The sequence below is a fragment of the Anomaloglossus baeobatrachus genome, chromosome 5 (genome assembly GCF_048569485.1).
Source record: "Anomaloglossus baeobatrachus isolate aAnoBae1 chromosome 5, aAnoBae1.hap1, whole genome shotgun sequence".
Lineage (NCBI taxonomy): Eukaryota > Metazoa > Chordata > Amphibia > Anura > Aromobatidae > Anomaloglossus > Anomaloglossus baeobatrachus.
Window position 1 is genome coordinate 212744796 of NC_134357.1, and position 15021 is coordinate 212759816.

Consider the following 15021-nt stretch of genomic DNA (forward strand, 5'->3'; position numbering starts at 1 on the left):
GTGCAGATGGGGTGCAATTAATTTCACCAACATATGGTATTTCTGCACCATATCTGCATCTCCCAGCAGAAAAATGCATCAAAACCTCATCTTGGTTTTTGGTGCATTTTTCTGACAGGAGATGCAGATTTGGTGCAGATTTCTGCAACATATTTCTGCACAAAATCTGCATTTCCTGGAAGAAAAATGCAGCAAAACCACATGGTATTTTTGGTGAGTTTTTCTGCAAGGAAATGCTAATTTTCTGCAACTCAATGTGCACATATAGCCTAAACTGGTAAACTGGCACTGAGTTCATTGAGTTAACCTCAGGTGAGTTTACAGAGTTTACCTGAGGTGAGTTTAATGAATGCATTGAATACGCCTGAGGTCACAGATTTTTGACAAATCACATCTGTCATTAACCCCTTATATTACCCCGATTGTCAAAGATCAAGGCAAATGGGATGAGCCTGATAAGAGCCAGGATTGGCACATCTAATGAATGGACCAATTTTGAGGCGACTGCAGGTTGCTATTTTTTGGCTGGGGAGAGCACAACTATGGGCCTCCCAAGCCTGAGAATACCAGCCCCCAACAGTCTGCTTTATTTTGGCTGGGTATCAAATTTAAGGGGGACCGCACACCATCTTTTACACTTATTTAAATGATTTTAAAAAAGGTGCATGAGGTCCCTCATATTTTGATACACAGCCAAGATAATGCAGGCAGCTGGTGGCTGCAGCCTCCAGCTGTCTGGTTTATCTGCGATGAGCATCAAAATATGGGGGACCTACTCCATATTTTCCAATTATTTATTTATTTTTACATTCCACTTTGGAACCCACACAGCTAGCGTAAGGGCAACCAATCACAGATGCCGTGACACTAGCAGTCTAACTGCAACCAATCACAGATGCTGTCAGATTGTTTGGGGGGAAAGCAGTTCATATTCATAAGGTTTAATGAGCGAGCCCGGAATCAGTGTGACAGCCATGTGGAGACTTGGAAAGTATAATTGTCCTGCTTTAATTCCCATTTTACTTCCTTTTTTATACGGTTGGCCGAACCCAAACAGTAACACAGACATCCCTGTGAAGTCCTTTGTTTGGGGTCCATGCACGTACACTTGGTGTCCAATACGAACTTTACAGTTCGCGTTCACCCATCACTATATATGAACTAAAATAAACAAAAAAGGGAACGTTCATTATTGCCACGTCCATAATGAATCAAGCTATAAAACTGTACCATAACCCATACCACTGGTATGCCATTTTAAAAAAATTCTAATAAAGGAGCTAAAAATGTTCTAAAAATGGATCAAAAGGTTTATAGAAAAACAAATATGGTATCACTATAAATGTCACTTTGTCCTGCAAGGAATGCAGCCCCCCAAATATTTTTTTTCTATGTGCAGCCCATATACCCAGCCGAGTTTGATACCCCTGCTTTAAGGTGTCTTTCCAGTGTCCCCTCTGCATGTTGCCTGGCACTGTGCATTCTCTTTATAAGGGTATGTGCGCATGCTGCTTTCTGTAATTGTCAAAACAAATGCACCCTCTGGCACACTTTGAAGACTGTAAACACTGCGTTTGACCAAAAAATGCAATGGTTTTGGATACATTTTGCATGGATTTTATATGCATTTTACATGCGTTTTGGATGCATTTTTGACAGTGCGGTCCCATGGCAATTCAGCTTTGCTACATGCCCGCTGACAGCATACAGAGCAGCGAGATGAGAATGAACTCAGATGAACTTCACCCAACTTCATTGTCATCCCGTGGCTCTGTCTCTGTGTGCTGTGAACTCAGATGAACCTTTCGAGGTCAGTGCCAGGACACGGGTCCGCAGCAGTGACGTCAGAGCTTCACCTGAGTTCACTGTCATCGCGCGGCTCTCTGTGTCGCGGCCTGATTTGCAATCACAAGTGAAGGACTCACCTGTGAACGCAAATCACCTGAGTGACTGAAGTGAGCCGCGCGATCAGCAGTGCCGTCACTCAGGTTACCCGCAGCCACAGCTGAAGTCCTCCACCTGAGACAATTGGAGGATACAACTGTGGCCGTGGGTAACCTGAGTGATGTCATTGCTGACAGCACGACTCACTTCAGTTGCTCCATGGAGCTCACAGAGAGTGGTCGTGCTCTACAGCTGCTCCTGTCAGCTTCCTATGTAGCAGAGCTGAAATCGTCATGGGAAATCGTGTGGATAACGTCGGACCTGGAGGGGTGTTTGGAAATTAATAAAGTGGTGAAAGAGGGTGTTTTTTGTCTTTTATTTCAAATAAAAGATTTTTCGGTGTTTGTGTTTATTTACTTTTACTACAGTTTAGTGATGGGGGTGTCCCATAGACACCTGCCATCACTAAGCTAGGACTTACTGGCAGCTATGGGCTGCCATTAACTCCTTATTACCCCGATTGCAATCGGGATGAGCCGGATAGAGTCCCGGGACTGTTGCATCTAATGGATGCGTCATTTCCAGGCGGCTGATATTTTTAGGCTGGGGGCTCCCCATAATGTGGGGTTCCCCATCCTGAGAATACCAGCCCTCATCTGTGTGGTTTTACCTTGGCTGGTATCAGGGGGACCGCACACCTATTTTAAAATTATTTATTTATTTTACTGCACGATATAGACCCGCCCACCGGCGGCTGTGATTGATTGCAGTGAGACAGCAGTCAGTCAGTGTGGGGGCTTGTCTCTCTGCAACCAATCATAGCCACCGATGGGTGGGGAAGCAGTGAATTTGAGATGGAATAATGAGAGGCCAGCATTTTCAAAAGCAGGAGAAGCTCTCAGCTAAACATTTTGGTTGCGTTTTGACACTCCTCATTCATTTCAATGGGTGGAAAATGCAACCAAAACGCACAAAAGAAGTGACATGTTGCTTTTTTAAATGCATCATTGCATCATTTTTGTCAAATATTTGGCATCCAAAACACTGCCTAAAAAAAGCAACGTGCGCATGGGATTTGCAGACTTCTCATAGACTTTGCTGGGGAAGCACAACGCAAGCATTTTGTCATTGAGACGCTGCAGTTTTAAATGCAGCCAAAATGCAGGAAAAATGCACATGTGCGCACACAGCCTAAGAGCTCATGCACATGTTGCGTACTTACATGCATTTACGCTGCGTATTGCACTGCAGCGTAAATGCATGTGTCCTGCGTCCCCAGAACAATCTATGAAGATTGTGCATGATACGTGCGCATGTTGCTTTTTTGAACGCAACGATTTGGGTGCTAAAATTTTGACCCAAATCCGTGCGTACATAAAAGCAGCGTGTCAATTAATTTGTGCGCTTTGGATGCAGCTCCCACTCTGTCTATGGTGGGGACAGCAGCCATAGTGCATGAAATCAGCTTTTTTCAACAGAAAAACTACATCCATTATGTAATGTTTCTGCAGTGATTTGAATCACACATGTGCTGTCAAATCGCTGCAGAAAATTCAGCAGGTACGTGCGAACAAGCCCTAAGACATCCATTTTTGTGTATTCTTTAGAAAAATACTACATTGTGATAACTTCATTGCAACAGTATGCATTTGCATCCTCACAATTATGTGTCTATATGTAGGGTCTGATATTTTGAATGAACTTTTGTATGAGCATTATAGCTACAGTATATTGGTATCTGCCAGGACGTTATAATAATAGTGAGATCTATTAACTGATATTTTAACATTTTAGGAGGTTGAATCAGCGACATTGAAATCTGTGGGTGTAATATTTGGGGCTTGAAGGACTCTTGCACCTCCACTTAATCTTTATACACAGTACAGACCAAAAGTTTGGATACATCATCTCATTCAAAGAGTTGTCTTTATTTTCATGACTCTAAAAATTGTAGATTCACATTGAAGGCATCAAAACTATGATTTAACACATGTGGAATAAATTACTTTACAAAAAAGTGTGAAACAACTGAAAATATGTCTTATATTCTAGGTTCTTCAAAGTAGCCACCATTGGCTTTGATTACTGCTTTGCACACTCTTGGCATTCTCTTGATGAACTTCAAGAGGTTGTCACCGGAAATGGTTTTCACTTCACAGGTGTGCCCTGTCAGGTTTAATAAGTGGGATTTCTTGCCTTATAAATGGGGTTGGGACCATCAGTTGTGTTGTGCAGAAGTCTGGTAGATACACAGTTTATAGTCCTACTGAATAGACTATTAGGATTTGTATTATGGCAAGAAAAAAGCAGCTAAGTAAAGAAAAATGAGTTGCCATCATTACTTTAAGAAATGAAGGTCAGTCAGTCCGAAAAATTGGGAAAACTTTGAAAGTGTCCCCAAGTGCAGTGGCAAAAACCACCAAACGCTACAAAGAAACTGGCTCACATGAGGACTGCCCCAGGAAAGGAAGACCAAGAGTCATCTCTGCTGCGGAGGATAAGTTTATCTGAGTCACCAGCCTCAGAAATCGCAGGTTAACAGCAGCTCAGATTAGAGACCAGGTCAATGCCACACAGAGTTCTAGCAGCAGACACATCTCTAGAACAACTGTTAAGAGGAGACTTTGTGCAGCAGGTCTTCATGGTAAAATAGCTTCTAGGAAACCACTGCTAAGGACAGGCAACAAGCAGAAGAGACTTGGTTGGGCTAAAGAACACAAGGAATGGACATTAGACCAGTGGAAATCTGTGCTTTGGTCTGATGAGTCCAAATTTGAGATCTTTGGATCCAACCACCGTGTGTTTGTGCGATGCAGAAAAGGTGAACGGATGGACTCTACATGCCTGGTTCCCACCGTGACGCATGGAGGAGGAGGTGTGATTGTGTGGGGGTGCTTTGCTGGTGACACTCTTGGGGATTTATTCAAAATTGAAGGCATACTGAACCAGCATGGCTACCACAGCATCTTCCAGCGGCATGCTATTCCATCCGGTTTGCGTTTAGTTGGACCATCATTTATTTTTCAAAAGGACAATTATTATTATTATTATTGTTTATTTATAGAGCACCATTGATTCCATGGTGCTGTACATGAGGGGGTTACATACAGAATACATATACAAGTTACAATAGACAGACTAGCACAGAGGGAAGAGGGCCCTGCCCTTGCGGGCTTACATCCTAAAGGATTTAATCACAAACACACCTCCAGGCTGTGTAAGGGCTATTTGATTAAGAAAGAGAGTGATGGGGTCCTACACCAGATGACCTGGCCTCCAGAGTCACCAGTCCTGAACCCAATCGAGATGATTTGGGGTGAGCTGGACCACAGAGTGAAGGCAAAAGGGCCAATAAGTGCTAAGCATCTCTGGGAACTCCTTCAAGACTGTTGTAAAAACCATTTCCGGTGACTACCTCTTGAAGCTCATCAAGAGAATGCCAAGAGCGTGCAAATCAGTAATCAAAGCAAAAGCTGGCTACTTTGAAGAACCTAGAATATAAGACATATTTTCAGTTGTTTCACACTTTTTTGTAAAGTAATTCATTCCACATGTGTTAATTGATAGTTTTGATGCCTTCAATGTGAATCTACAATAATGTCATGAAAATAAAAAAAACTCTTTGAATGAGAAGGTATGTCCAAACTTTTGGTCTATACTGTACATTTATTTAATACTTAGAATTTTTTTTATTAGGATAAAAATATTTTTATAAATTACCTAGTGGTCCCTCATTGCTTTTTGGTTGTACATTTTGTGGCTTTCTTATTAAATAATGCAGTTTTCATTATTTTCCCTTTTCGACCCATTTTATACCAGTGGTGGATATGTAGCAAGTTTAACACAATGATTACATGTTGTGAGATGTACATTTGCATTATTTGTATTAGAGAGATATCTTTACAGTACTGATCAATTTTCACCAATAACATTTTCTTGCTTTATGGCTGGTTATGATTCGCAAAGCAAATATAGAAACATAAATTCATTAATAGTTTCCAGCAGTCTGTTATGAGACACAAACTGTTTTATGTTTTAAACTGTTTTATGACAGCATTTGCCTGCTTTTATCCTGACATAATATTGTCTGATGTAAATGGCAGACTGTATTCTAATAACCTCCACTGAATAAGAAAAGTAAGTATTTGTTTAATAATTTTTGCTGCTGTCAAAGTAAGTATGAATTTCCTTGTGGAAGTTTTCTAGCAGAATCTCTATCTAAATGGGGTTGTTTTGATAACACATGGATTTTTTTCATGAAGGAAAAGTCACAAAAAATGTTGCAACTATATGCAAATCTACTTTATTAGCTCCATCTTTGCTAAACCACCCTTTGACTTTTAAAATGACTGCTCACCTTTCAGAGATGCAACGTGTGACAAGGCTTGGGCATAGCTGGCACTGTTTAACAGAGCTCCTGGCAAACAAGATGGAAAGAAAGATGTTGCTGGAGGGACTGTCCTGTCATGAGAGAGGCACCTGTTGTTAACAAGAAGAATGGTGAATGTAATGTGTGCGGATTCTATTTTATTATAAGAGATGTAAAACTGCTCAAAATTAAAAGAATAATATACATCTAATAATTATAATCTATATAATTTTAAAGTTATGTTATAAATGTATATAAGCATATAATTATACATTTTATGTTAGATTATAAACTAACATAAAATATCTGTAACCAGAGTAGTAAAGGACAAATAAAACGTGTTTCTCAAAAACGCATCAAAGTAGTTTTGATCTTTATGGAATTGTCTCAACAAATTATGTACATATATACCATCAGCACAAGGTAATTTAAAACTACTCAAAATGTAAAAATGGCGAGATCCATTAAATTTATCAATACAAAAACATATGCAAAAAAATTACATATATATATATAAAAAAAAAGAAATTTTATTTCAATTAAATTAAATTGAGTTGAGTGCTTGAAGGAACATATCACCCACAAAAATATTATTTATCTGCAGACATAGTGGTAATCTGTAACTAAGTTGTGTTTTGATCATTTTTTAGCAGTGTAAGGCTGCTTTCACACTACGTCTTTTTAACATGCGTCCTGAACGTTTTTTTAACGTAGAAACAGATCCAGTGCAAATGCGTTTTCATTTCAATGCATTTGCAATGGACTCGTGTTAACATGCGTTCACCTGCGTTTGCGTGCGTTATAGTGAGGATCCAGCGACTTGCAGTTTTTTAACATCTGCGTCCAACTTCTGCAAATTGCTGGATCCTGACTAAACAGCACGCAAATGCATGTGAACGCTGGCATGCTGATAGACTGATCACGGAGGCTGGTTTCTGTGCAGGCTCAGTAGAGCAAGCAGGATCCTGTCTATCTCTCTCCTCCCTCTGTCTCTCTCCCCCTCTCTCTCCTCCCTGCCTCCCCCTCTCTCCCCCTCCCTCTCCCCCACCTGAGAGCTGCGGACACTCGTAACCAAGGTAAATATCGGGTAACCACTTATCTTAGTTACCCGATGTTTACGTTGGTTACGTGTGCAGGGAGCCCGGCTCCTAGCAGCTGCAGACGCTTGTAACCAAAGTAAATATCGGGTATCCAAGCAAGTATACCCGATGTTTACCTTGGTTACGAGCCTCGCAGCTGTCAGATGCCGGCTCCCAGTCTGGCACGTTTAGTTCCCCTCACTCCCGATCACATGACTCCAATGCCCGCCCCTAAACATCCAGTGACAGGATCCTGCAAAATAAGACATGCGTTTGCATGCATTTTTTGCTGTAAAAGCAGGATCCGCTTTTGCAGCAAAAAACCGTTCAGGACGCATGTTAAAAAGACGTAGTGTGAAAGCAGCCTAAGTGGCTCACACTTGCATGTTGCTTGCAGCTGTTCACTTCTAATCATCAGGGTGGTACAGAGATGGGTCAATCAGTGCTAGCTCTGTTGTCACTCTCGCTGCACCCTGACTGACTACAGTGTATGTATGCAGTGCATACTGTCAATCAATGTGTCAGAGTGTGATTACAGCACTGTCACCGTATAGATGTAAATTAAGTGAGGGAAGTGAGGGAACCAGGTATGCAACTACGCAGTAAAGGCAACTCATTGGTGATTCACAACATGTATTTATTTTACAGCAGCAGAGTGGTTGGTAAACAACTAATGATACAAGAGTTCAAGTTAAGGCAAATGAAATCACAGTTGGTAACATAGAAAATAACAATTGACTAGTCTATTACATGCAACTACTTGAGACTCTATTATATTCACAAGGATTGTTTGTGTCATGAAGGGTGGGTTATACACAGGCATTTGTTTGTTAAATGAGTCTATAATACAAAAAAAAAACCTTTTAAAGTAGATACCCTCTGTGATAATACTTGAGATTCTTGTTAAATTCTACTAACATTAACCCAACCCTAGTCTTTCTGTTAGAAAAGCGGCAGTGTAACCCTGCTTTTGCTCACAGTATTCCCTTATGCAAACAAACTCAAGATACATATATATTTTAGCGGCACAGTAAATGTGACCGTGGTATGATTTACTTCTTCACCAGTCTAACTTCAGTTACTATGTTAGGTTTTTGCACCCAGTTCGGACTTAGAATGGTGTTCCAAACGTTATTCCTATTTGTTAACTTCAGTTGCTAGCTTTTCTTTAGCCCCTTCATGACCTATGATGTCCTGCTAGGTCATAGGTCATGTCCCTGCCTTTGATGTGGGCCCAGCATCTTTCCCTGCACATGTTGGCTGATCTGATCAGCCGTCATGTGCCCTTAACTGCCACGGGTGGATCACAGATCTTCCCGAGGCATCTATCTACTTAAATAATGCTGTTAAGGGTACTTTACATGCTGTGACATCGCTAGCGATCTTGTTAGCGATGTGAAATTCTAGATCGCAAGTGCGATCTTTCGAGATCGCACATAGGTCATTTTACGCATGTGCGATCGCACTTGCGATCTAGAATTTCACATCGCTAGCGATGTCGCAGCATGTAAAGTACCCTTTAATCTCTAACAGCGGGATTTAGGACATGCCGGTGGGGAGCATGTCATTCCCTGCTCCCATTAGTGGCCCCATGTTGTGATTGTGGAGCGCGGATGGGCTGTCATGACAATCAGGGGTCAGCTGGTGACCTCTGTCTCTGTCATGTTGAACTTCCAGTGAACACCGACTGTGAACTGGCATTCATAGGAGATGATGATATTTGCTGTACATAGCAGTGCATCAGCACTGCACAGTTCTGCACAAGCAATCGAATGATCGCAGCAAGTCCCCTACAGGGTCTAGTAAATACAGTAATAAATGAAATAAAAGTTTTTCAAAATATGAAGAAAAATAACACAAAAGTTTAAATCACCCCCTTATGCCCCATTAAAAATAAAGCAAAAAAATACACATATTTGGTATCACTGAATTCACATATGTCCGATCAAAATATAATATAAATTAATCCGGTAAACAGCTTATGGAAAGAAAATTCAAAACGGCAGAAATTATACTTTTTTTGGCCGCCGCAACAATATAATAAAATGCAATAAGAAGCAATTAAAACATTGCATCTATCCAAAATGGTATCAGTAAAAATGTCAGCTTTGGGTGCAAAAAATAAGCCCTCAAACAGCTCCAGATCCTGAAATACGAGAATGCTACAGGTCTCGGGAAATGGCACCAAATGCAAACCTTTTTTTTTTTTTTTTTTTTTAAGACCCTTCTGAATTTTTTTTCACCAATTAAATAAAATAAAAACTACATTTGGTATCTACATACTCGAACTCACCTGGAAAATCATATTGCCACGTCAGTTTTGCTATGTAGTGAAGATGGTAAATAAAAAACAATTGTTGAATTGCACTTTTTTGCAATTTCACCACACTTTGATTTTTTTTTCCTGTTTTCTAGTACACTATATGGTAAATGGGGTCATTCAAAAGTACAACTTGTCCCGCAAAAAACAAGCCCTCAAGATGCTATGTTGACAGAAAAATACAAAAGATATGGTTCTTGGAAGAAGGGGGGGACAAAAAATGGAAAAACACAGGGTGATGAAGGGGTTAATAGTACCATAAGATAAAGTGGGAAGTAATGGCCCAGCTCACTCAGAGGCATCACTAATGCAAATGTTTATTATCGGACCCCGATATTTAATATTCAGCTTTCAGGGCTTGACCATAAATTCTGGTCTTCCTCTGTGGATGATTTTCTGTCTTCGGGTTCCTCTGGAGCTGGTATTAGGTCTTCTGGTTCCTCTGGAGATGGTATTCGGTCTTTGGGTTCCTCTAGAGATGGTATTTGGTCTTCAAGTTCCTCTGAAGACAGTATTCGGTATTTGGTCTTCAGGTTCCTCTTGAGACAGTGTTCGGTATTCAGTCTTCAGAGTGCCCTGATGTAGTCTCTGGTTCAGTCAACACGGGCCTGTTATGCTGTGTACACATCTGCTTCCCTGCTGGTCGTGGTGCCAACTCCTTCCTTTCTTTGCCATCCTGACCTTTTCTATTTTGCCACTGCACCACAGCTGTCACCTGACCAGGCATCACCTTCAAATTCTTCCCTCCAGGAAACACTCACCAAACTTCAGTTCCTGTTGGTTCTCGTCCAACCAGCGGATGGCGATGTTTGTTTGCAAGTATGATTGGATATTGAATGTAAGTATCCATTACTTACGCCGAATATTATGGAAGAGGTAGAGAATCTCCTCATAAAGCAAATTGATAAAGCAGCGAGTCTCGGAGAGGTAATTATTATGGGGGACTTTAACTATCCTGATATAAATTGGGGAACAGAAACTTGCAGTTCCAGCAAAGGAAATAGATTTTTGATAACAATGAAAGATAATTACCTTTCAAAAATGGTACAGGACCCCACAAGAGGGGGAGCACTACTAGACCTTGTACTAACCAATAGGCCAGACCGCATATCAAATATACAAGTTGGGGGTTACTTGGGGAATAGTGATCACAAAATAATAAGTTTTCATGTATTCTTTAGTAAGATGTCTAGTAGAGGGGCTACAAGGACACTAAACTTCAGGAAAGCAAATTTTAAACGGTTGAGAGATGATCTTAGTGCAATAAACTGGGATGATGTACTAAGTAATAAAAGTACACAAAGCAAATGGGAGACTTTTATGAGCATCCTGAATAGGGCTTGTGCAGAAAATATACCCTATGGGAACAAACATGCTAGAAATAGGAGGAAACCCCTATGGCTAAATAGAGCTGTAAGGGAAGCAATAAAAGAAAAACAGAAAGCCTTAAAAGAATTAAAGAGGGTAGGTAGTGATGAGGCATTATATAATTATAGAAAATTAAATAAAATATGTAAAAAGCAAATTAAGTTAGCTAAGTTTGAGACAGAGAGACTCATTGCGAGAGAAAGTAAAAATAATCCTAAAATATTCTTTAACTACATAAACAGTAAAAAACTGAAAAGCGATAGTGTTGGCCCCCTTAAAAATAGTCTTGGTGAAATGGTGGAAGGGGATGAGGGTAAAGCCAACCTGCTGAATGACTTTTTTTCTACGGTTTTTATACAAGAAAATGCCATGGCAGATGACATGACCAGTGATACCATAAATTCACCCTTGAATATTACCTGCTTAACCCAGCAGGAAGTACGCCGCCGCCTCGAAATCACTAAGGTTGACAAATCTCCGGGCCCGGATGGCATACACCCCAGAGTACTACAGGAATTGAGTTCTGTGATAGATAGACCATTATTTTTAATCTTCTCAGATTCCTTAATAACAGGGTTGGTACCGCAGGACTGGCGCATAGCAAATGTGGTGCCAATATTCAAAAAGGGGACAAAAACTGAGCCGGGAAATTATAGGCTGGTAAGTTTAACCTCTACGGTTGGTAAAATCCTTGAGGGTTTCTTGAGAGATGCTATACTGGAGTATCTGAAGAAAAATAACCTTATGACAGAGTATCAACATGGGTTTATGAGGGATCGATCCTGTCAAACTAATTTGATCAGCTTCTATGAAGAGGTAAGTTCAAGCCTGGACCAGGGAAATGCAGTGGATGTTGTGTATATGGACTTTTCAAAAGCTTTTGATACGGTGCCACACAAAAGGTTGGTACATAAAATGAGAATAATGGGGATAGGGGAAAATATGTGTAACTGGGTTAAAAACTGGCTAAGTGATAGGAAACAAAAGGTGGTTATTAATGGTACGTACTCGGACTGGGTCTCGGTTCATAGTGGGGTACCACAGGGGTCAGTATTGGGCCCGCTTCTTTTCAACATATTTATAAATGACCTTGTTGGGGGCATGCAGAGTAGAATTTCAATATTTGCAGATGATACTAAACTCTGCAGAGTAATCAATACAGAGGAGGATAATTTTATATTACAGGGAGATTTATGTAAATTGGAGGATTGGGCTGAGAAGTGGCAATTGAAGTTTAATGTAGATAAATGTAAGGTCATGCACTTGGGTAGAGGAAATAACATTTATGATTATGTACTTAATTGTAGAACACTGGGTAAAACAGACACAGAAAAAGACTTGGGTGTATGGGTGGATGGTAAACTTCACTTTAGTGGACAGTGTCAGGCAACTGCTGCCAGGGCTAATAAAATAATGGGATGTATTAAAAGAGGTATAAGTGTTCATGAAAAAAATATAGTTCTACCTCTGTACAAGTCACTAGTGCGACCGCACTTAGAATACTGTGTACAATTCTGGTCACCGATATATAAGAAGGACATAGCTGAACTGGAGAGGGTGCAGAGAAGAGCGACCAAGATTATTAGAGGAATGGGTGGGCTGCAATACCAAGACAGGTTATTAAACTTGGGGTTATTTAGTTTGCAAAAACGAAGGCTTAGGGGGGATCTAATCACAATGTATAAATATATGAGGGGACAGTACAGAGACCTTTCCAAAGATCTTTTTACACCTAGGCCTGCGACTGGAACACGGGGGCATCCGCTACGTCTTGAGGAAAGAAGATTTAATCATAATCACAGACGAGGATTCTTTACTGTACGAGCAGTGAGACTATGGAACTCTCTGCCGCATGATGTTGTAATGAGTGATTCACTACTAACATTTAAGCAGAGCCTGGACGCCTTTCTTGAAAAATTTAATATTACCAGTTATGTATATTAGATTTTATGACAGGGTATTGATCCAGGGAACTAGTCTGATTGCCGGATGTGGAGTCAGGAAGGAAATTTTTTCCCCATTGGAACTTGTTTGCCACATTGGGGTTTTTTTTGCCTTCCTCTGGATCAACATGTTAGGCTACGGGTTGAACTAGATGGACTTAAGCCTGCTTTACACCAGGCAATCTATCGTGCGATAGATCGTCGGGGTCACGGTTTTTGTGACGCACATCCGGCATCGCTGGCGATGCCGGCCTGTGTGACACCTCCTAGCGACGCAGTATCGCTCACAAATCGTGAGTCGGGTACTGCTCGTTAGGTTCCATAATATCGGTTACTTTAGTTGACCATCGTTTCCGTGGTAGCACACGTCGCTCCGTGTGACACCACGGGAACGATGATCAGCTCACCTGCCTCCCGCGGCCGCCGCCGTCTCTATGTGGAAGAAAGGAGGTGGGCGGGATGTTTACATCCTGCTCATCTCCGCCCCTCCGCTTCTATTGGCCGGCGGCCGTGTGACGTCGCTGTGACGCCGAACGTCCCTCCCACTCCAGGAAGTGGACGTTCGCCGCCCACAGCGAGGTCGCACGAGAGGTAAGTATGTGTGACGGGGGTTACTACCTTTTGTGCGACACGGGCAGCGATTTGCCCGTGACGCAAAAAGGACGGGGGCGGGTACGATCGATTGTGAAATCGCACAATCGATCGTACCGTGTAAAGCAGGCTTTAGAGTCTCCCTTCAACCTTAAAAACTATGATACTATGATTGTTTGCCATTAGAGTTACATGTCCAAACATTATTAAAATATAATTTAACTACAAATTGCCACTATAGATGCAGATAAGCAATATATTTTAGTAGAAAGGTTCCCATTAACACCAAGGTTATGTGCTATGAATTTATGGATAAAATGCATGACTTAACAGCAACCGAATGCTCATAAAATAACATGTATATGAGTACAGTAAGAAATCTACATGGTTCTGGAGATAAGAAACCCAGAAGTGGTTGGCTGTAGCCCTTATTTTAATGAGTGGTTAGAATCTGTGTTGGGATACTTCTTCACAGGTCTAACAAACATGGGGATTTGGAATTAACCCAGAAACATGGAAAGAAAATGGTACATAAAAGGTTCCATTCATACTGTCCGAGGTGTCCAAAGGTGTAATAAGTTTAACCAATATCAGAAGAGTTACAAGTAATCTTTCACCAGGTATTTACCACCTAATCTGAGGGCAACATTAAATAAAGGCAGAGATGCGGATTTCAGACATGTGTCAATTACTAGTCTGTAATTGTAGTAATTCTGATAATATCACTGTCTTATCAACAGGAAATTATCACTAGATGACTAGTAAACCTAGGGTACCTTCACACTTTAGCGATGCAGCAGCGATCCGACCAGCGATCTGACCTGGTCAGGATCGCTGCTGCATCGCTACATGGTCGCTGGTGAGCTGTCAAACAGGCAGATCTCACCAGCGATCAGTGACCAGCCCCCAGCCAGCAGCGACGTGCAAGCGACGCTGCGCTTGCACGGAGCCGGCGTCTGGAAGCTGCGGACACTGGTAACTAAGCTAAACATCGGGTATGGTTACCCGATGTTTACATTAGTTACCAGCGCACACCGCTTAGCTTAGCGCTGGCTCCTTGCTCTCCTAGCTACAGTACACATCGGGTTAATTAACCCGATGTGTAATGCAGCTACATGTGCAGAGAGCAGGGAGCCGCGCACACTGCTTAGCGCTGGCTCCTTGCTCTCCTAGCTACAGTACACATCGGGTTAATTAACCCGATGTGTACAGCAGCTACATGTGCAGAGAGCCGGAGCCGGCAGCACAGGCAGCGTGAGAGCTGCGGAGGCTGGTAACTAAGGTAAATATCGGGTAACCACCTTGGTTACCTGATGTTTATCTTGGTTACAGCTTACCGCAGCTGCCAGATGCCGGCTCCTGCTCCCTGCTCGCTTCATTTCGTCGCTCTCTCGCTGTCACACACAGCGATCTGTGTGTCACAGTGGGAGAGCGCCTTTGAAGAAAACGAACCAGGGCTGTGTGTAA

At 41.6% G+C, this 15021-nt stretch overlaps 1 protein-coding gene across 3 annotated transcripts in view; it reads right to left on the reverse strand.

The window, feature by feature from the left end:
- DRGX (dorsal root ganglia homeobox) overlaps positions 1-15021 on the reverse strand; it is a 347744-nt gene that overhangs the window by 293917 nt on the left and 38806 nt on the right. For all 3 annotated transcript variants that reach the window (XM_075349121.1, XM_075349120.1, XM_075349122.1), the window contains exon 6: positions 6242-6363. In XM_075349121.1, the coding sequence (XP_075205236.1) occupies positions 6242-6363 (122 nt within the window). The remainder of the gene's footprint in view (positions 1-6241; positions 6364-15021) is intronic.